Source organism: Podarcis vaucheri, assembly GCF_965113315.1.
Source record: "Podarcis vaucheri genome assembly, chromosome: 13".
In the NCBI taxonomy this organism is placed as follows: Eukaryota; Metazoa; Chordata; class Lepidosauria; order Squamata; family Lacertidae; genus Podarcis; species Podarcis vaucheri.
In genome coordinates this window covers 14,138,973-14,162,190 of record NC_138751.1, presented here as the reverse complement: position 1 = coordinate 14,162,190, position 23,218 = coordinate 14,138,973, and the positions used below count along the sequence as shown (strand labels likewise).

The 23,218-nt window shown below is 42.1% G+C and overlaps 1 protein-coding gene across 3 annotated transcripts; it reads right to left on the bottom strand.

Annotated features, from left to right (window-relative positions):
- Positions 1 to 612: 612 nt before the first annotated feature.
- Positions 613 to 23,199, bottom strand: LOC309516831 (vomeronasal type-2 receptor 26-like; the record flags this gene model as incomplete). Of its 3 annotated transcripts, XM_082195773.1 has the most annotated exons (7): positions 613 to 1,540; positions 4,437 to 4,563; positions 6,970 to 7,197; positions 8,198 to 9,058; positions 14,859 to 14,985; positions 16,352 to 16,402; positions 20,744 to 20,964. In XM_082195773.1, 7 exons carry the CDS (start codon positions 20,962 to 20,964, stop codon positions 639 to 641), a joined length of 2,517 nt encoding a protein of 838 aa, XP_082051899.1. In that variant the 3' UTR covers positions 613 to 638. The 3 variants fall into 3 exon arrangements, with proteins under 3 accessions (XP_082051899.1, XP_082051900.1, XP_082051901.1); XM_082195774.1 differs by lacking the exons at positions 14,859 to 14,985; positions 16,352 to 16,402; positions 20,744 to 20,964 and adding an exon at positions 23,095 to 23,199 and having other exon boundaries at positions 614 to 1,540; XM_082195775.1 differs by lacking the exons at positions 613 to 1,540; positions 4,437 to 4,563; positions 6,970 to 7,197; positions 8,198 to 9,058; positions 20,744 to 20,964 and adding exons at positions 10,525 to 13,176; positions 17,496 to 18,350 and having other exon boundaries at positions 16,175 to 16,402.
- Between the last annotated feature and the right edge of the window lie 19 nt (positions 23,200 to 23,218).

Here is a 23,218-nt window from a genome sequence, read left to right as displayed (position 1 = left end):
AAGTATGGCTTTCAGTTCCTGAATGAGGGTAGTGAGCTTGAAATATCAAAAGTTGATTTTGCAGTAAGAATAATAGGAAATTCAACCTCTTGCATAATCTGAGCTCAATGGCATCAAGAGCCTGCTTTCTCATGGGTTCCAAGCAAATCCAGAAAAATAAACAAATTGAAACCATCCTGCTAGCGGCTGAAGGTGTCAGTGGCCTCTGTGGCTTGCACAGTCTTTTTGTTTCAGCTGATCCAAACTACTGATATTCATACCCCCTATGAATTTATTTGATATTCTGTTCAGCCACCCAAGTTACCTCATGTGAAGTATGTCGAAGACAACCCTGGATCGTTTGACCCTTTTATTATTTCTTTAAGATTTTTTCCAGATTAATTCAGGGACACTTTTCACCTTCAATGGATTTTGTATGGGGACTGATTTGTAAATCCGGGGACTGTCCCCGGGAAACGGGGACGTCTGGTAACCTTATATATTTTCCCTCCTGTAAAAAACTACACAAGACTAACTATCATGAATCACCAGGTCTAGAAAAAATTATATAAGGCAGCTGCTGAACACATCTTTGCAAATATTCTATTAAACACACAGAGAAAAGCACAAAATGCAGAAAGGACAGGTTTCTTAAGTCTTTAATTTTTCTTCCTTATTAGCTGTTCCCTATTGTTCAGCTCAGGCCTCAGAATGATTATGTAACATTTGGGGGAAAAGATGCAAACCAGCAGCCCAATACCGGAGGCTAAGATGGAGAAGATCTCCACTGCCACCATATATTTTCCCTTGGCGCTCAGGTAGGAAGGAATAAAGGAGAGCCAAACACTGCAGAAGACCAACATGCTGAAAGTGATAAACTTGGCTTCGTTGAAACTGTCTGGTAACTTTCTGGCGAGGAAAGCCACAGCAAAACTTACAGTTGCCAGGCAACTCATGTAGATGAGGACACAGAAAAACATTGCCACAGACCCTTCATTACATTCTAGTATAATTTCTTCTGTCATTGAGTGCATGTCCACATCTGGGTATGGGGGAGAGGTTGCCAGCCACACAGTACATATGCCTACTTGGACTATGGAGCAGGAAAGCAGAATGGAGTGGCCTAGTCCTTTCCCCACCCATTTCCTCATCCTGGACTCTGGTTTTGTAGCCATGAAGGCCAAAACCACAGTGAAGGTTTTTGCCAGGACACAAGAAACAGCAGTTGAGAAGATGATGCCAAAAACTGTTTGTCGGAGGAGGCATGTCACCTTCTTAGGTTGGCCAATGAAGAGCAATGCACAAAGGAAGCAGAGCAGGAGAGAGACGAGGAGAGTGTATGTGAGGTTTCGGTTGTTTGCAATGACAATGGGTGTGTCATGGTGTTTTATAAATGTACCTAGTACCAGAGCTGTGATCAGGGAAAGGAAAAGAGAGCAGCAGGCTAAACTGATGCCCAAAGGTTCTTCATAAGACAAGAAGCTGATATCCTTGGGTAGACATGCATCTCGGTTCTTGCTTGGATATTCTTTGTCTGGGCATTTATGACAGTCATTCATATCTGGGGAAAATAAGGAAATGAACTTTAGCTCATATCACCTTGTTGGGTCCAATGTTGACTTTCTGTCTGAGAAGAAAAGAGCTCTGCTCATATTAAAACACATGTTGAATACTGCCTGATACTCTGTAATGTGGTATTGTTGAAGAGCTATGTGGTCAGCCTGAGCCATTGACATCTGAATGTTTATTCACACTAGCCTGGGTGCAGCCTGCGCAAGTCAGAAGGAGTGCATAGCTGTCAACTTACAGATTTGAAAATAAGGGTCCAGCAGCCTCGAAAATAAGGGATCAGCAGTCAAAATAAGGGATCAACAATTACTTGGATAAAATACATATTTTGTTGCGTGCAAATGGCTTTAGATACTTATTAGGTCCATAAATTACCATATAGCATATATTCAACACAAAAAAACAGCAACAATTTGTTCTTGACAAAGGACAGCTGGACATAGAAAGGGCCCCATTACCTTCTGTAGCTTAGGGCCTCATCAAACTTGAATCCAGCCCTGGAAGGGGGCCAGTGTCCCTAGGAGTTGCCTATGTTTGAAGGGAAAAGGCCAACTGAACTTAGAATCATAGAATCTGCAGCGTTGGGAAGTGACCTCAAGGGCCACCTACTCCAACCCAGGAGTGAAACTAGCCTTTTTTCACCTGGGGCAAAGACCCATTTTGGCACCCCCCCCATGTCTTACTATCAAAAGACAGCCCTGGTTAGGGAAGTTTTTAATGTTTAATGCTGTATTGTGTTTTTAATATTCGGTTGGAAGCCACCCAGAGTGGCTGGGGAAACCCAGCCAGATGGGCAGGGTATAAATAATAAATTATTTATTATTATTATTATTATGCATATTATTATTAGAAGTGAGGTTACAGGGAAGCAGGCAGAGAGCCTTCTCGGTAGTGGCGCTCACTCTGTAGAATGCCCTCCCATCAGATGTCAAAGAAATAAACAACTACCCAACTTTTAGAAGACATCTGAAGGCAACACTGTTTAGGGAAGTTTGTAATGTCTGATGTTTTATCGTGTTTTAATATTCTGTTGGGAACTGCCCAGAGTGGCTGGGGAAACCCAGCCAGATGAGCAGGGTATAAATATATTATTATTATTATTATTATTCACATTTGTGCACCTGCACACACACAGGTTGGGAACCTCAATGGCACCCTTCTGGAGGCTTCAACTTGGAAGCTGCAATCCTATACCCATTTACATGGAAGTAGGCTTTATTGAGCTTATTGGGTCTTTCTGCCAAATAAATCTTAACTATGATGGACTTGTGATAGACCAGATTGTGCTGTCAAGAGTTTTGTGACTGGTCTATTCAGCAACTCAAATTGAAGTTACCAGCTACAGTCTAGGAGCAATGAGAACTTCGCCCACCTCCCTGGTCTTGAAGCTCACAGAGATTTCAAAACTAATTTGTGATGAGGTCTGCTATTCAAATTCAAATACCAGGTACCCTTCAAGAAGCTTTCCAGATTCCAGCCACTTTGGCACCATATCCGCAAGCCTTCTCCTCTTGCAACATTTACTGCTATTCCTTTAATTTAAACTGATTCACAGCCTGAAGCCATCAAAACAGTGTACAGCGAGATAATAAAAAAAGCAAGCAAACCATTTCTACAATGGAAAATGTTTGTTTTTTTTGCTTGTTTTTCAGAGGTATGCTATAGCTCAGGGGCTTAGCAGCTGCCTAATCCTAAATCAAGTAAATAAATACAAATATTTAACTAAAAGAAATTGTAGAAAGATTTTGACAGATTTGTCTGAGCACTGAGGGTCAAAAGGAAGTAATTTTAAACAACTGTTGCTGAGGAATTTCATTCTGAATTTGCACAGGATGATGGTAGGTGGGTGTCCTGCCCCCTCCCCAAATCCTCGCTACGCCCCTGCTGTATGTTGCTGCTTAAGCAGCATCAGCAGGTCCCCCAAGCGAGGGTTGAGTCCTGATGTCAGGTATGGGAGACACTTGGCTTAGGAAAGAAGGCACCCGTGCGGGAGGCGCGCCCATTCATCCATGCTGCACACAGCCCTTTGGACCGGTCCACTATGGCTTCTGCATGGCCTGGCCAGGCGCTTGTTGCTTCACCTTGCGAGCTCTGACAGCGGAGGTGGTTCTCCAATGGAGCCGAAGAAGGGAGGGCCTAACCAAACACGGCGGAGCTGGTGGGCAGCCGCCCTACCCTTCAAGTGGGCTGAGGCAGAAGCGGATGGCTTTTCCAGCCGCGCTTTGCCTCAGCAGGGACCGGCGGAGGTTTGTGCTCGTGTGGATGACAGCGAGCTGGTGGAAAATGCTGCGCTTAGCTGTCGGGCTCTTGGCGGCCGCCCTCGCTGCCGTGCTGGTGGGCTAGCACAGCCCTTCGCGGGCCAAGCAGTTGTGGCGCCAGCCTCACTCCTTCTCCTCTGAGCCGGCGCCCAGAGCGGAGGCCAACAACGTCTTCTAGATAATTCAGGTGAGTTGAGCTGAGGTGAGCATTGCAGCCAAGCAACACAGCTGGAGCCTCCCTCCTCCCTGGCTGGCAGGGAGGGAGGGAGGGAGAGGAGCTGCTTCCTTTTAAACCCGGGAAATTTAAGGGACATTATCAATTCGGGACAGCAGCGGGACATGGTGCTGGGATAAGGGAGTTTCCCACCAAATAAGGGACGGTTGACAGCTATGAAGGAATGGCAATCTAGATATGATTCGAAACACATACCACCCAAGTACTCTCAATGCATAGTCATGCTCATTTGCTTAGCATATGTAGACTATCTGAAGGGCAATGATTACAAAGAGGTAGGCTCACACACACATCAGATCATCTCCTCTTTTGAAACTTAAACTCAGCCTTCCTTACAGGACCATTCAATCCTAAGTACTGAGTCTGGATCTATTGAATCTATTTATTTCTCCTACCATCCTGGTTTGCAATCTTCCCCTCTGGACATGGAATGCAATTGTAGCAGCAAGGGGGCTCTCCCTCCTTCACTTTCTTGCTGGATCCTGGAAGACAACGCTCAGTACAGACAGAAAGAGGCTGAGTCTAATCCATAAATGAAACAGCAGAAGGTTCATCAAGAAACTAATGACTCTGGAATCCTTTATGTTTTGGGGCCTTTCCCTATGTTACTAAACTGGCACAGAATTTCAGTAATATGTAATGGCGATACAGGGAGCAACTCCTTTTTTTCATATTCGTAGTAGTAGTAATGTGTGGAGTTATGTGATATTCCCTTAATATTGTTCTGGGATGTGCAGTACCCCAATTGTTCTGCAAAGATTGCCCTGTCCATTAAAGTACACTTTGAAGTCACTCTAATTTCCTTGGTAATTTTGTTACAATTCTTACTTTTGAGTATGCTGTCCACTACGTATACAGCTCTAGAACTGATTTTTGTGTCTGTTGCTACACTATACTTGGACTCATCAGATGCTGCCTGGGGAAAAGTTCTGAATATGCCACCCAGAGTGGTTGGGAAAACCTACCCAGATAGGGGATATTATTATTATTATTATTATTATTATTATTATTATTATTATTATTATTATCATTATCATTATCATCATTTTTTTTGAGGAATGCAGAATGGCTGGGGAAACCCACCCAGATTGGGTGGTTATTATTATTATTATTATTATTATTATTATTATTATTATTAAATGCTTTTAATGTTTAACGGACTATTATATTTTAAGATTTTGTTGGAAGCTGCCCAAAGTGGCTGGGGAAACCCAGCTAGATAGGCGGAAAATGAATGAATGAATAAATAAATAAATAAATAAACAAATAAACATAACAATAATAATAATTATTATTTTTGAGGAACGCAATCTTTGTGAATTCCAATACGAAAATATTCTGGACAAATACATGAATTGGAATGAAGCTATCCAAAACCTATGACACTTCTTTGGTAAGCTGCAACACAATTCTCAGTAGGTTAAGAACAAAATATACCTGGCAGGCAGCAGGGGAACCAAGTCCCACTGCAGGTTGCCAGGAATGGATGAGAAAAGGAAAAGTCCTTACCATCTACTTGTTATTCAATATTTACAGAGAGAGGCTTGGGAATGCAGCCTCTTGGAATAATGGCATTGTCCTCAGTAAATCTCCAGCCCCCTTCTCTCCCACATCCTCATTCAGCAACAGTACCCTGCCTATGGTTGCCACTTAGTGCCATCTGTCTTCAAGACCTTTGCTCTCACTCTTTTAAGGCTTGCCGGGATCTGGGAGATGGTGGGCCTGGAATGCTTTCTAGTGATAAAGTGTCAGCCAGCTGCTCCAGCTCTGCCTCCTCCTCTTCCCCCAATATTTCCCAACTCTCCCCCCCCTTCCTTTGAGCTGGGACCTCCATTAAACCCCTGTTGTAATTCTGAACTGTCTTCTTCTTCTTCTCTGGAAGGGTCAGGCTGGGGAAGTGGTCTCCACCATTCCTCCTCTACCCAGTCCCTGATAATACATTTAAAAACTAATTTTGAGATCACTCCTTTTTTAAAGATTGATGCTTCCATTCCTAATGCTCTCTTGCTCTTCATACCTTTCTTCTCATATCAGTCCTTCACTCTTCCACCTGCACCCTGAGGTGCAGGAGAACACACCTGCTGCTGTCTGCTCTCAGTTTCTTCCTCTGGTATTATTTTGCCTCCTTTTCCCACCTTTCTAGCAAGAAAGACCAAATCCTGGGGCTTATCAAATTTTACATCATGTTTCACTCTGTCAGAAATCAGTATTTAATAAGCGTAAAGAAATCCCAATTGCTTTGGTTTATTTTACAATAATTTTCTTTTTCTATTTAGGATTCTAGTTGAAGTCTTCCAGTGGAAAAAAATAATCCATTTAATTAGTCGAACTTACCACTTGTCTGCATTGTTTGATATATTGTTGCTTCAAGGTCACAATGATTGTGAAGAAATCCACTTTGTAGCTTCATGGTCTCTGAGCATGTATCCCCTCTTGTGCTGGGGGAATGTACCCAGAGGCTGCATTTGACTGAAAGAAAACTTGCCTTCCTGTCTCCAGGCCCTTTCATAGAAAAACTGATATTTGATCTGGACCTAATGGCGCACATTCAGATGAAGGATTGTGTGATGCAAAACCCACATTTCCATGGATGCAGCTTGTAGTGTGGTCTGTGAATGGTTGGGATTAGGCTTAGATAACCTAGCTTTTGTTATTTTCATCTCAACTAGCAACCCCATAAGACATATTTACACTGTTAGCCATGCTTAACTTTATTTTTTAGTAAAAGGGTTCTGTTTTGTAACCTCCTTAATAAAATATTGGTCTTCTAGCAGCAAACTTTTGGCTCTTAATCTGGTACCTGGATGCTTTGGTCATACACCACTCATCAATTTACAACTCAAAAGACAGTGAGTAGACTTGCAGGTGGATAATGATTCCTTATTCAATACTGAATCTCTTTTGAATTAGCAAACAATGCAACCCTACCTGGTTAAACCAACTGTGCCATGTGATGGCATCTTCATCAAGGAGTAATGATTGGTCTGGAGGAGCCTGCGGATTTATCCTCCCAACTCTCACTCGGTGCAAACTTTGGTTGGAGAATATAATCCAGTTGACAATATCCAAGCTAGATGCTGCTTCTCCATTCTGGTTGATGAAGACCACATCTCCTGCCGTATTGTTAAATGAGATATTTCTCAGAAAGTGATGGAGCTAGATTGAAAACAGAAAAGACAGGGTTTTGGAAAAGACTGCAGCATTTTTCCCTAGGAGCAGAACCTACAGCAAGTGGTGGGGGATGATTCAATGAACTGTCAGTGGATTCAGGTCCAAGCAGGGAGAGAGCCTATCAGTTTTCTTTCACACACATACCTCTCTCTCAATCTTTCTAACAACCCTTTATTTAGCCCATAAGTCTAATATGTGTATGTAGTGAGGTCTCTCTCTCTCCTCCCCTCCCCTCCCTTGTCTCCCTGAACATCTCAGAAGACACTGCAGTGGTGTGTGAACACCTGTTCTAAGGAAGGATTTGGTTGATATGGGATAGAGGGAATGCTGATCATCTTTCTTAACCGTTACCACAGCTTCCTATATATGAATGCAGCGGCACCTCACTGGGCTGTAAGGCTTCCCTCATACAAATGCTTTTTCTTCAAACATGGGACAGTACAGTCAAACCTTGGAATTCAAATTGAATCCATTCTGGAAGGACTTTTGACTTCTAAAACATTCGATTTCCAAGGCGTGGCTTCCGATTCCCTCTTTCAATACCAGTTTGAAAACCGGAACACTTATTTCCGGGTTTTCGACGTTTCGGAGCTGAAACATTTGGCAACGGAGATGATCTGAAACCAATCTTTGAATGGAATGGGATATCATTGGACTGCAAAGCTTCCCTCATACAAATGCTTTCTGCTCAAACACAGGGCAGTACCTACTGAAGGAAGGACACCACTATCATTTCCCTTTTCTATAGGGCCTACTGTCATTTGCAGCAGCACAATATGTGGGGAATTATCTAGGATACTATCATATCAGTGCCATCTCCTACTCTGTCTGCAGAATTATAAATTCAGTTCTGTGTTCTTCTTCCTAATACACCTGCTCAAACGTTTGAACTCTGAGAGGAAAGAACAAGTTCATAGGCTTTTGGGAACACAAAAAGTGTCAGGAAGTAACAGGGCTTTGCCATTTGAGAATATTCAGCCTTTACCTGCCAAGACTGTTGATTCAGATTCTTCCCTCTCCCTCCGTACGCCATTCCTCTATGTCTGAATCTGGAAGTGGACATGGCATGTAAAGCATGGGCCATGGCATAGACAGCGCTGTGGATGCTATAGCTATGGCCTGTCATGCTCACTTCAAAAAATGATCCAGGAAGGATCTCCAGCTTCTCTTCTCTGGTGCAAATATTCCCCTCTGCCTTGTCTGCAGTGATATCTGGGAGTACACATTCAAAGGCTTGTTGCCAGAAGTCCCTGATAAAACCGTCCCCATCTGTGCTGGAATGGTTTCTGTGCACAACATACTGATGAAATCCTGGTGGGTTTCTGAAGTGAATTTCAAAGGCTATAGCACCATTGAATATTCTTGAATCCCAGTTCCTTTGAAAGACAAATGAAGCAAACTCAACCTGGGCTGTTGTTATCCATACTTTACTTTTTACTTTCTTTGTCATGTCATCATGTTCTGATAGGTATGAAAGCCATCTAAAAGTTGCCATGGAATAAGATTCTCCAGAGGCAATGACTACGTTAGCTTTGCTGCTAAAAATTTGATCTTGTATATGGGCTGCTTGTTGTAGCATGCCATACATTTCAGAAATAAAACTAAAATTGGGGATTCTTTCTATGAATGCAAAACAGACACCACTCTTGGTAAACATTGGGGAAATGGTTTGCACAAATCTTTCTCCGTTTTCATTGTCCGTTGCAATGACTCCAATCCACGTCCACCTGAAATGCAGAAGCAAAGAGAGAATTCCCTCATACTGAAGGGCTTCTGAGGCTGCCATCTGGTAAAAGGGAAGCCCTGGGCTTTTATCATTCATCACTGGAGCAGAGCCATAAATGAGCTGAAGAGGGAATGGAGGAAGAGAAGAGACAAAGTAGTATTTGCAGAGTTCTTTCAAACTATTCATATACATCATGTGATGAATCCTGTTTGTCAGATATGCCTTTTGCCACCCACCAGGGGTTGCATTGCTTTCTCATTTATACACATGCAAATGGCCTAAAATTGGGGCCATCTCCCATGCCTGCTTGTTAAATATTTGTTCTGTTGACAGGGGGGGCATTGTTGCTTTTTTAAAACAACAACAACAGCAAAAATTTATGCATACTTGCAGGGTCTTGTACGATATATAAAACTGATTGGAGGGACACACCATGCCCTAAACAGATGATTGCCTAACACTGCATTAGACATTATTTACCGTAGTCATGTCAGAATTGCAACACGGGTCGGATACACATTCCTTCTCTGAAGCTTCTTTTGTCTTCACAATGCACATACCCCAACTGCCACAAATTCCATTTCTGCCTTTTCCTTTTCAAGGCTTTTCAGACTTCACTTATGAACATTTATTTCAAATTGGAACCAGCTGTTCAATACTATTACTGTTCTCCTGCAGAACTGAACTGTACAGTGGTACCTCGTGTTAAGTACTTAATTCATTCCGGAGGTCCGTACTTAACCTGAAACTGTTCTTAACCTGAAGCACCATTTTAGCTAATGGGGCCTCCTGCTGCTGCTGCACTGCCGGAGCACGATTTCTGTTTTCATCCTGAAGCAAAGTTCTTAACCTGAAGCACTATTTTTGGGTTTCTGGAGCCTGTAACCTGAAGTGTATATAACCTGAAGCATATGAAACCTGAGGTACCACTGTATCTGCAATTTGCCATACTTCCAGAGTGTGTTTAATTTGAAAACCCTTTCCCCCTAAACATTCAGTGGCCTTTGGGATATCAGTGTCCTTGAGGTGTATGTAAGAGATTGGGGGTGTGACATATTTTTTTCTGGTATTGCAGCGTTTCTTTCCCCTTATTCAGGTAATTTTTATCTTATTTTAATTCTGTACCTTCTGTATTTTCCAAGGAACTGGTTCTGTTCCAGATTTCATTCTCACCCTGAATTGGTGATACACCCTGAACTGGTGCTGTGAATTCAGCCTCTTTCTCTATGTAAGCTAATAGAGGTATTATACATAGGTGTCCTACCTGTGGAATCTTATAGATATCCAAAACAGTTGCTACATAAAAGGAGATTTCAGAATCAAGTCCCCCAATGACCCCTGCCAGATTATTTTCAACATCACATATATAGTTTGGGACAAATTTCTCCACCCTGGATAAAAGCAGCAGTGTGGCAAGATATGTGCTCCTTGCATTGTTATAGCTGTCATACAAGTGAAAACCCAAGGTGATATTGGGTAAGATGTGAGGGTCTTCATTGATCTCCTTGACTGCAAATGCCAAGGCCACGATGTGCTGGTAAAGCTTAGGCACCACCCTAGAATGAGAGTTGCAAATGGCATCAGAAGGAACATATACCGGTATATCATTTTACATACCTTAGGCACCACCCTAGAATGAGAGTTGTAAACAATATCAGAAGGAACTGATATATAATTTTACATATCAGCACAATAGTTAATCTTCCTGGTGACAGCCCTTGAGATACTGTGGTACCTCAGGTTAATAACTTAATTTGTCCTGGAGGTCTGTTCTTAACCTGAAACTGTTGTTAACCTGAGGTACCACTTTAGCTAATGGGGCCTCCTGCTGCCGCCACGGCTCTCTCCTGCAATGACCCCTTTCCTATTCATGAAGCAGTGATGGTTGTTGTAATTCACAGAATTCTATGCTTCATAATATATACCATCATTGTGAAACAAACTTTAGCCTAAGATCAGAAAATGAAACGATATGAGCATTCAGGTTCAGAACAGGTTCTTTTAATTCATTCTCACTAACACTCCTGTTCAGATAAAGTCTATCAAAACTGGCTTTTCAAAAGGGTTCTCTCTCTCTCTCTCTCTCTCTCTCTCTCTCTCTCTCTCTCACACACACACACACACACATATGTATACATTTCAATACATTTATATTCATTTCCCTATTGAGAAATGGGAGCTTCAACAGGATTCTCTTAATTCACAAGAGATTCCTATGGATTTTTGCATCAGCATATGTCCCACTGAAATCAAAAGTGGTTATCTCAAGGTAAATGGGTTGAAGTTTGCAGCCTCAGTCATTATTCTGAGGCTGAAGCTCTTGGTTTGATCATTCCTCTGCTGTAATGAATGACTGACTTAGTTCTCACACAAGCTCTTCAGGCAGTGCTGGTGGGGGTTCCTCAGTGAATTTTGCTGGAGAGGAGATGAAACCACCATGGGAAACAATGCCACCAATGAGGAACTCTCCTGGCTGATGATACATGTGAAGTGGACGGTGTGGATCTTGAAGCCTGCATTTTGCTATGTGAGACTGACATACTTTGTATGAAAACAGTTCCAGAAGCAAGACCACTAAAACCACCATTCTCAATACAAAGGCAACTGTTCTATGCAGAAACCACGTTTTCTCTTTTCTGAGTTAAAATTGTCTTGTTTAAATGGTAGTTTATTTTCCCAAAATGACGCAATTTGGGAGCATCCAAAATCAGACTCAAATTATAGCCCTGTTAATCATCAAGAAGCAATGTAATTATTCATCCAGTGCTAAGAATTCCCTCTGGAATTGCTGAAGAAAATGTATTTGTCACATACTCAGAAGTGCAATTTTAAATTTCCTTTCATTAGATAAAAATGGACCAGTAGTGTACAGGTGAAGTTAGAAGTAAGAAATAGAAGACCTTGTAAATAATGGAGTTTCCAAAATATGTAGTCAGCTCTCTCAGTCTAGGATACATGAGATACTGTGGTACCTTGGTTCCCAAATGCCTCTGTTGTTGACTGTTTCAGTTCTCGAATGCCGAAAACCCAGAAGTAATTTTTTCCATTATTGAATGTACCTCGGATGTCTAACGTCTGACGTGGCTTCCACTGAGTGCTAGAAGCTCTTGTAAGCAATTGGAAGCCGCACCTTGGTTGTCTAGTGTATTGGAAGTCAAAGGTCTTCCAGAACGGATTACATTCGACAACCGAGGTACCACTGTAATTTGTCAGGGCTGTTCTGCTGGCTTTGGAGAACAGTTTTGTTGGCTTGAGGCATTCTGAGATGAAGAAAAATGAATTCAAGGAGATTTAGTCCAGTTATGATTTGCTACATCAAATAGACTTATTTATGCTTTAACTCTTTCTTATAATAAGCTGTCCCCTGCTGTTTAACTCTGGCCTCAGCAAAATGATATAACATTTGGGGAAGAAGATGCAGCCCAGTAACCCAAAACTAGAGGCCAAAATAGAAAAGATCTCCACAGCCACCATGTACTTTCCCTTGGTACTCAGGTAGGTTGGAACAAAGGACAGCCACACAATGCAAAAAACCAACATGCTGAAGGTGATGAACTTGGCTTCATTAAAACTGTCTGGTAACTTCCTGGCTAGGAAAGCCACAGTGAAGCTGACAATGGCTAGCAAGCCCATGAAGCCCAAGACACTGTAGAACATGGTGACTGACCCTTCATTACATTCCAAAACAATTTCTTTAGTCACAGAGTGCATATCCAAATCTGGGAATGGGGGAGACGTTGCCAGCCACACACTACAAATAATGGCTTGAATCAGGGAGCAGAAAAGAACAATGGAGGTAGCCTGTTGTTTCCCCACCCATCTCCTCATTCTGGAGCCTGGCTTGGTAGCCATGAAAGCTAGAACCACTATAGTTGTTTTTGCTAAGATGCAAGACACTGCTACTGAGAAGATGACTCCAAAAGCAGTTTGTTGAAGGAGACATGTTATTTTTGTGGGCTGGCCAATGAATAGCAAAGGACAAAGGAAGGAGAGAACGAGGGCTAGGAGGAGAACATAGGTGAGGGTCTGATTGTTGGCTTTGACTATGGGAGTGTCTTTGTGCTTGATGAAGATCCTAAGCACCAAAGCTGTAATGAAAGTCAATAAAAGAGCAAGCGTGACCAAACTGATCCCCAGAGGTTCATCATAAAACAGGAAGCTTATGTCTTTTGGAAGACATATAACCTGCCCAAGGTTTGGGTACTGATCTTCTGGACATTGAAAACAGTCATCCATGTCTAAAACAAACAAACAAACAAAGAATATGTTTACTGCAGACTTTTGGAGTTCATTGGTAGTAGGGTGAAACGCTTCCACAGCCTTTTGTTTTATATCCTACTTCTTTACTCGACTCTTCAAAGCAGTCAACAACATTTAGAAAACACAGCAGATCACAAAGCAAAATAACCAGCCTATTGAACCAGCCAGCAGCAGGCACCAGATGTTTGTTTCTTCAGTTAGCCCTGTCTTTAGCCAACTGAACTAGGCCCTGATGTGGTCCTTGATTGCCTCTCTTGTTCTGTCCTTTCTTCCCAAAAGGCAAGTGTCTGTTGGCTCATGTAGACTAGGCCACATTGCTCCCCTCACATCTGACCATCTCTGATTCAGTGTCATATTTGTGGAAATAATGCAAATAGCTGCACACTTCATAAACTACTTCAGTATTTTGGTGGAATACAACTAAATTTCATCAGGCTACAGTCCCTCCAAGTGTTCCTATTTTCCATGGATGTCCCCGCTTTACAGAAGCCATCTATCAGGGTGCCCTCAGAGCACACCCGTGAGACTGAGCTGTATGAGAGGCAGGAGGATGGGATTGAAGATGGTGTTTCTGAAGGGGAAGGAGGCAATGGAGTGAGCAGGGGCTATTGGTATTCCCAGCCCATGCAGGGGGAGGAGGACTTGGTCTGGGAGGGAACGCAGGAAGAAGAGACACAGGAGAGAGAACAGGCAGATTCACAGGCGTTGCAAGGGTTAAGTTCAGGGTCAGAGGCGGAGCAGATGCATGAATTTCTGCACTCAAGGCATCTTGGGAGACTTTGGGAACGCAGGGAAAATGTCATAAAGATCCCACGCTTTCTGTGTTTTAGACGGAAGAGGAAGTCAGTGCTCCCAACTGACAGCTCCGAGGAAGACTGATTTACGCGGGCTCCCACCCGGGTTGTATAAACAGCAATAAATAAGGACCATAAAACCATCGCAGTGTCAAGGCTTCTCTGTGTGTAGAGAGATCAATTTACACATCCCTAACACCATCCTGGTTTCTGATTTGATCCCAGAATGCCCCACTTTCCCTTAGGACGTCCCGATTTTCATAGGAGAAATGTTGGAGGGTATGGTGGGATGTCCCTATCTTCAGCAGAGAAATGTTGTAGGGTGTGGAGTTATCTGACCCCCCCCCAAGCCTTCTGTATAGGGAAGTTTTTTTTAATGTCTAATGTTTTATCATGCTTTATATATATTAGAAGCCACCCAGGGTGGCAACCCAGTCAGATGGATGGGGTATAAATAGTAAGGTTATTATTATTACTATTATGGTATAGGACATCCCTATTTTTATCAGAGAAATGTTGAAGGGTATGAGACTAGAATTGGTGTTTCTACACTTTCTGAACTGCAGCTGTTACTGCAGCTGTTATGATGAAGGTGATCAGTGAAATAGAGGAGAGATTTTGACAAGAAAGTTCTGGTTCATGGTTTAAGCAGATCGGAAAGCGTGTTTTGATGACAGAAAGGGCTCTGTTTGCTTGGTAAGGCTTTAGCTGAGCTGAGAGCATATACAGATTAAATAAAACACAAAATTCATTAGTAGCCCAGAGTGGCCCTCTTGAACATTTATATACCCTAGGGAGGGTCAAAATCATCTTTGAAATAGGTGGCATACATACATCTATATATAACATTTAAAAACCTTTCTTACCTTTCTGGTTGGAAATCTTTCCTTCTGGACATGTAAAGCAATCATAGCAACAAAATGGCTTCCCTTCCTTCTTGGATCGACTGTAACCTGAACTGCAATGATCATTGCATATAGAAATGGGCCGGGTCTGTCCATAAATATCAGAATAGAATGTTTTAGGTAATAGGATGAACACCAGAGAGTATTACGAATGCAGTACAGTGGTACCTCAGGTTAAGAACTTAATTCGTTCTGGATGTCCGTTTTTAACCTGAAACTGTTCTTAAACTGAGGTACCACTTTAGCTAATGGGGCCTCCCGCTGCCGCTGCACCAACCGGAGCACGATTTCTGTTCTCATCCTGAAGCAAAGTTCTTAACCCGAGGTACTATTTCTGGGTTAGCGGAGTCTGTAAACTGAAGTGTCTGTAACTTGAAGCATCTGTAAGCCAAGGTACCACTGTACCCACAAGTTGAATGTAAGTAGCGAGTTCTCTCTCTCTCCCTCTCTCTCCCCCCCGCCTCTCTCTCCCCCTCCATCTCTCTCCCCCCCCTCACTGTATGTATCTGTGTAGATAAAAAGGTAAAGGTAAATGACCCCTGGATGGTTAAATCCAGTCAAAGGTGACTATGGGGTGTGGTGCTCATCTCTCTTCAGGCTGAGGGAGCCGCCGCTTGTCCACAGACAACTTTCCGGGCAATGTGTATGTATTTAATGTATGATGATGATGATGATGATGATGATGATGATGATGTGGCCTACATGACTAAACCGCTTCTGGTGCAACGTAACACCTTGACGGAAACCAGAACGCACAAAATTGCTGTTTACCTTCCCACCACAGTGGTAACTATTTATCTACTTGCACTGGTGTGCTTTCAAACTGCTAGGTTGGCAGAAGCTGGGACAGAGCAATGGGAGCTCACCCGTTGCACAGATTTGAACCGCTGATGTTTTGATCGGCAATCCCAAGAGTTTCAGTGGTTTAGACCACAGCACCACCCGCTTCAATAAGCTGACAGTAGTGTTCAATGTGGAGAGATATTGATACTTACCTATCCTGCCACCACATGCTTAATGAATGAAAAGGGGTTTTAGCAAAAAACAAAAAAAGGTGAAGGAGCATGCTTAATATTAATCAGGAGTGGGTTCTAGAGTGTTGGTGCTACCGCTCTGAATGTAATTGCAGAAGGAACATTAAGTGGCACATGAAAGTTCAGATTGAACAAGTCTCACTATATTTACAGAATACTGAGAAACAGCAATTTGAGTAACTATCTTCTTCCTGACCATTGGGCAGGTGATGGAATGAACCCTGAAAAGTGCAGAGAACCCACCTGGTTAAATTGGTTGGGCCATACAATGGCATCCTCATGAATGGTGAGCGATTTTTCCTGGGCACCCAGAGAGTCTATCTTCCCAATTTTGACTCTAAGAAAGGACTGATTTGGAAACATGAGCCAGTTTATAATGTCAAAGCCAGCAATTAATTCACCATTTGGGCCAAAACGCACCTTTTCTCCTGCACTGTTGTTAAACGAAATACTTCTGAGAATGTGATGGAGCTAAATAATAAAAATAAGAAAGGTTTATATAAATGCTCTTATTATGTTATCATACAACACGGTGAAAATACATCCAAGGTTCAGGATTATGATCCCATGAAATCTTTGTGCAAGCTAATGTTAGAAACAGCAAAAGGTCACTTAAAATCCCAAACCATGGAATATTGGCCACATCTGCACCACTACTTTAACTTTCACTGTTTTGTGTTACACTAAAGAACTTTCCGCATTGTAGGCTTATCAACAGAGGTTAAGATTTTTCCATCAAGAGACCTCTACTATCTTTAAAAGACCACAATCCCCATGGTTTAAGTCTGTGGTATGGATGTATCTATTGTGGAGTGAGATATCATGACTGCCAACAATATGGTTGGCAGCCCTATTGCTGCTTCTGGTATTTTCAAAACTGCAAGGAAAGGGGCAGTGACACCCTCTTCTGCTTCTCCAGTAAGGCACCTGGGGAAGGGCTTTGGCTCACTGGTGACTCATGCTTTAAATGCAGAAGGTTCCAGGTTCAATCCCCAACAGCTCCATGTAGGGCGGGGAAAGGCTTTTGCCTGAAACACTGGGGAGTTGCTGCCAGTGTTCTCTACATGGTATAAAGCAGCATTCTACGCAATGTGAGACACTCTGAAGAAATCTTTGATACCCTAGCCCCAACAGAGGTCACATGGATCCAATATGTCAGGCATGTTCATCTCCACCAAAGAACAGATGAACTTAAAACTAATCAAAGTTTTAATCAAATAAATGATGCCACCATCTTCTCCAATCCTCCGCAAGGAATGGTTGAATTACATACTGGACAAAATATCAGAGCAGCACAATGTTTTGGAACTCCCTCCACAAAAAAGATGCACAGCTGAACCTGCTACCTTGATTGTGAAGGGATGGAAAGAAATTATTTTACAAACTGAGAGGAGTTCTGTTAATCTCTGCTGTGGAGGCAAAATAAAAGGCTTGAAGTATGGTAAAGTTATTCTATGAGATTAACTTTCTTGTTAATTTCATGGAAGGTTGATAAAGCTCGACCATCATTTTTGCACCAAAAGATACGTAGGTACCTTCAGCTTTCATCTGACCAAGACATTACCTGCCATGGTTGTGGATTTGGAAGCTCCCATCTTACTCCCTCTGCCATTCCTCTGTGCTTGAATTGGGATGAATGTCTGATGTGCAAAGCATGTGCCACTGCATAGACTGCATTGTAGATGGTGTAGCTATGGGCAGTCATTCTCATTTCAAAAACAGACACGGGGAGTGTCTCCATCTTCTCCTCCCCTGTGCAAATTTGCCCACCTATATTATCTGCCACAGAACTGGAGAATGAACAGTTAAATGACTCTTCCCAGAAGTCCTTGATAAAACCATCTTCTTTTTCTGTGCTTGGGTTGTTGATCTGAAGGAACTTCTGGAAAGCTAACAGATCCACTGAGTGAATGGCAAGGGAAAGAGAACCATGAAGGAAACTTATGTCCCAATATCTTTGAAATGGAAATGATGTGATATCCATCTGGGCTGTCAGGAACCAGATTTTACTCTTGGTCCTCATTGGTATATGCTCAAAGTTTAAAACCTGGGGCACCATTTTCAATGCCATCATGGAATGAATTTCTCCATGTACAACCACAACATTGGTAGTGCTCCCCATAATAACACTGATAGCGTGAAAGCCCTCCCCCACCATGTCTGTGATTCCATTGGAAGATGTTAGCTTTGGGAATGTTTCTATGAAGTCAAAGCAGATGCCACTCTGGGAAAACACTGGAAGTACATTCTCTATAAAACCTTCTGTATTTTCCCTAACTTGAGAAACCACTCCAATCCACGTCCACTGGAAATGCAGCAGTAACTGGATAATTCCTCTATATTGATGGTCCCCATTTGGGAACATTTGGTAGAAGAAGACTCCTTGAGACTCTTTATTCATGAGTGGGGAAGAGCCATATATGAGCTATGGTTTTGTTTTTTTAAAAAAGAAAAAAGATGAGAATGGTTTTCAATATAAAACAATTACTTGTGTGTAGTTTTGTTTTCTTTCTTCTGTTCATTTCTGGCCGAGACTATAAGGGTTAAGTAGATCCTGCAGACTGCAGGATTGAATTATGTGTTCAACTACTGGAGTCCACTTTCCCTGTGCATTTCATGAAAAGAACACTCTGAGGAAGCAGGCCCCTGCAACTAGCAGGATTGAAACCTCAACTCACCAGATGCTCAGCCTAGCGTATATAATTGCTTAGTTTTACTGTGTGCTTGTTACAGGCATGTGAAGACGATCTCATTATTCCTACCAAGACCATGCCCCAACAGCCCCAGATCACTCCTGCGGGCCACACCGAATCTGGGAATGTTTCCACCTAATTCATCTACTTCCACCTAAAGGTAAAGGTAAAGGTACCCCTGCCCGAACGGGCCAGTCTTGACAGACTCTGGGGTTTGTGCGCCCATCTCACATCTAGAGGCCGGGGGCCAGCGCTGTCCGAAGACACTTCCGGGTCACGTGGCCAGCGTGACAACGCTGCTCTGGCGAGCCAGAGCCGCACACGGAACGCCGTTTACCTTCCCGCTGGTAAGCGGTACCTATTTATCTACTTGCCCCCGGGGGTGCTTTCGAACTGCTAGGTGGGCAGGCGCTGGGACCGAGCAGCAGGAGCGCACCCCGCCGCGGGGATTCGAACCGCCGACCTTTCGATCGGCAAGCCCTAGGCGCTGAGGCTTTAGCCCACAGCGCCACCCGCGTCCCTTCCTACTTCCACCTAGTTTCCACCTAATTCTGACCCACAACCCTTACAGCTCCTTATTGGTTGCTCTTTCACTGTGCATGTGTGTGTTAGGAATGGGAGGATCTGTCAATATTTCTCTTAAGTTTCTTATTTAACCACATCAATTAGATTTCTTTTTAAGCCTCATGAAAATTTCTCCTAAAATACAAAACTTTATGCAAATTTTGCCTAATATACACATCTTTGCAAAGCAATATTTGCTAATACAATGCATTTTAAGAATATTTTTACTAACATGCATTTTTAATGCACACTTTACCTTAATCTATGCATTGTTGGACACATTATTTGACTGGAGAACTGCTTTGCAAAATCCGGAAAAGGGGGGATTTCAAAGAATGGCTGCATTGCATGTATTGCTTCTGAAAGTGTGAATTCAGTGAAATTCAGGTGTGAATGTATTTAGATCTTACTTGCGGTATCTTGTAGGTAGACAGGATGGGTGTCATGTGAAGACAGACATTAGAGTTAGGTCCCCCAATGACTGCTATTGGAGTGCTCTCAGCATCACATTTATAGTTAGGGATGGCCTTGGCCCTTCTTGAGAGAAGCTCCATTGAGGCTTCATAGGTCCAGCTTGCACTGAAATGGCTGTTATAAATGTGGAAGCCCAGGGTGACATTGGGCAAGATCTGGGGAGTTTCATTGATCTCCTTTACAGCAAATGCCAAGGCCAGGATGTGCTGGTAGAGGTGAGTCAGCACCCTGTATTGAGAGTTACATGCTGCATCAAGGTTCATCTGCTTCAGACCATAACATAGATTGCTTTTCAGTTCAGTATCAGTTCAGATAGTGTACAAAAACAGGTTGTAAGCTCACATCTCACAGACTTGTAAAAGTAAACTGGCTCACGAATCTATGACGTCTCTTAAAAGCATCTCAAATTTCAGGACTTCTTAGAGAGTCTCTTAATATATCTACAGAAGACATAATTCAATAAGGTGTTTTTATTTATTCTGGCCCATAGGGAATCTGGATGAGGTGTTTTGTATGTTTAATATCTGCCTGTCAAAAGTTACTTGTAGTTTGCATGTTCTTCATTCACACAGGATACACATCCTAATAAGCAAATACCAATGTAGCATTTTTCTTTGGGTTTTTCTTAGAAGGGGTAGAAAAATACAAAGGGTCACAGCAGCCACTATGGAGAAATTATCTTAATGCTCCAATTTTATGTATATCCCATGGATGTGAGCTTAATTTATAATATAAAATATGTTTCAAGCCTGTTTTGATGCCATGTGGATCTCTGCAGGCAAGACTTGACATCTGTAGAAGCAGTTGTCCTGGAAGCCAATATTATATGCTCGGTAAATGTTTTAAAATTCTTCAATAAAGTTTGTGTGAAGAAAAGAGTATTGGAAATGGTGAAATTAAAACAATTTTTAATTTATTTTTGTTTGTGGAATGTTTGTTCTTTTTGAAAAGCAAAGAAACAGATTAATGCAGACAGAGGGGGAAATGGATTTAGGAGTACATGCATGCAAAAATGAGCAGACCAGACATATTTCATCAGCATATAATATGTTTTTTTTTAAAGAAACATTCAGCTACTTACATATGGTCATCTGAAAATTCCTGAGATGGGTGTTTTTCAAAGGATAGGGTATCTGAAAATATGTAGATCTGTGAAATAATGCCAGCAATGATGAGGTCTCCTGACTGGTAATATTTGTGAAGAATAGGGACAGGTTCTCTGATGGAACACTGAGGAAGAGGAAGATACTTGCACATCCCCTGCAGTGGCAGTAAGATTACCAGCAACCTAAACACTACCATCTTGCAAGGGATTATTCATTTAGGAACAAGTTCACCTCTTCTGTTACTGTCATTCAAGTGACTGTGAGCAGTAGAGACTAACTTGAATGGTGACCCACTTAGCTGATTCAAAGCCATACTGACGAGCCTCTGTATATCTATAGACCCAACCATGTTCACTTCATACTTATTAATAAGAGCCTCCAGTCTTAGTTTCATCATTCTGCATGTGGGCAGAGGAGGTCCCTAGGGAAGGGGAGAAGATGTAATTCTGAATAATCTGGTAATTACAGGTGAGGTAATCACTTGCTTTGAATTATGGATTCTGTGTAATATTTTAAGGAAAACATGATTATTATATCTCATCCAAAGTATCAGGCGACTTCCTAGCTAGGAAAGCCAAAGTTAAGCTGGCAATGGCCAGGAAACCCATGAAGCTCAAAACAGAGCAAAACATGATATTTCATTGCATTCTAGCACAATTTATTCAGTGATCGAGTGCATGTCAACATCTGGGAATGGAGGACAGGTTGCTAGCCACACAGTAATAAAAACAGTCTGAACAAGGAAGCTGGAAAGAACAATAAAGGTTGTCAGTTGTTTCCCCACCCATCTCCTCATCCTAGAGCCTGGCTTGATAGCCATGAAAGCTAGAACTACTATTGTGGTTTTGGCTAACACACAGGAAACTGCCACTGAGAAGATTGCACCAAAAGTAGTTTGCCGTAGGAGACATGTCACTTCATCTGGTTTGCCAATGAATAGCAAAGCACAAAGAAAGGAGAGAGGACAGGAGAACATAGGTGAGGTTCCGATTATTGGCTTTGACTATGGAAGTGTCCTGGTGCTTGAGGAATATTCCAGGAACCAAAGTTGTAATTAATGAGGAAAAAAAACTGCAAATGTGGTCAAAATAATCCCCAGAGCTTCATCATAAGACTGGAAGTTTATGTCTTTATGGAGGCCTCTATCTTGGCCAATGTTTGGATAATGATCTTCTGAACACTGAAAACAATCATCCATGTCTGAAATCAAATATGAAAAATAAACATAAAATGTTACTTAAGTATGGCATTCTGTTCTTGAATCAGGGTAGTGAACTTGAAATATCGAATGTTAATTTTGCTGTAAGAATAATAGGAATTTCTAACTCCTGCATAATCTGAGCTCAATAGCATCAAAGGCCTTCTTTCTCATGGGTTCCAAGCAAATCCAGAAATATAAACAAATTAAAACCATCCTTCTAGCAGCTGAAGGTGTCAGAGGCCTCTGTGTCTATTGATTTGTGTGTTTGGGACCGGTGCTTGCACAGTCTTTTTGTTTAAGCTGATCCAACCCACTAATGTTCTTATCCTCTATGAATTTGTCTGATATTCTGTTCAGCCACCCAAGTTACATCATGTGAAGTATGTGGAAGACAGCCCTGGATCATTTGACCTTTTTATTAGTCCGAATTTTCCCTCCTATAAAAACTACATAAGTCACTCTCAGTTTGAACTTTAAAGAACAAATACATCTATTCAGTATTCTTGCATTTGGAGATTATTATGTTCAATGCAGGTAGGTGATACTTAAATTGCTAATACAATGGTACCTCGAGTTACATACGCTTCAGGTTATATGGTTTCGGGTTGTGACTGTGCCGAACTTGGATGTACCGGAACGGGTTACTTCCGTGTTTCAGCACTTGCGCATGCGCAGAAGTATCGAATCACACCTGCGCATGCACAGACGCGGCGCTGTGGGTTGCGAACACTGTGGGTTGTGAACGTGCCTCCAGCATGGATCACATTTGCAACCTGAGGTTCCACTGTATGTCTTACATAGATTAAACTGTTACAGACTGACTGACTCTTAGGCAAAAGGCAGCAGCACACAACAAACCTGCTACTCTAAATTTTAAGACTGTTCAGCTAACTGCCATAACTGCCACAGAGTGTATGACATCACAGATTTCTACAGTCCTTTACATATGTTTTGTGGATGCTAACATTTCACCATTTTGAATGTTAAAGAAATTAGTTTAAGCATTTAAAACACCGATGGGAACCAGCTGGATTGCAGTCAATCTATTTATAAAATAAATGGTACCCATCTATTAAATAGGCGGCAACTGTTAAATAGAACACATCTACATATGACATTCCTTACCTTTCTGGTTTGAAATCTTCCCTTCTGGACATGGAAAGCAATCATAGCAGCAAAATGCCTTCCCTTCTTTTTTAGCTCTTCTATAACCTGGACTGCAGTGATCATTACAAATGGAAATGGGGCA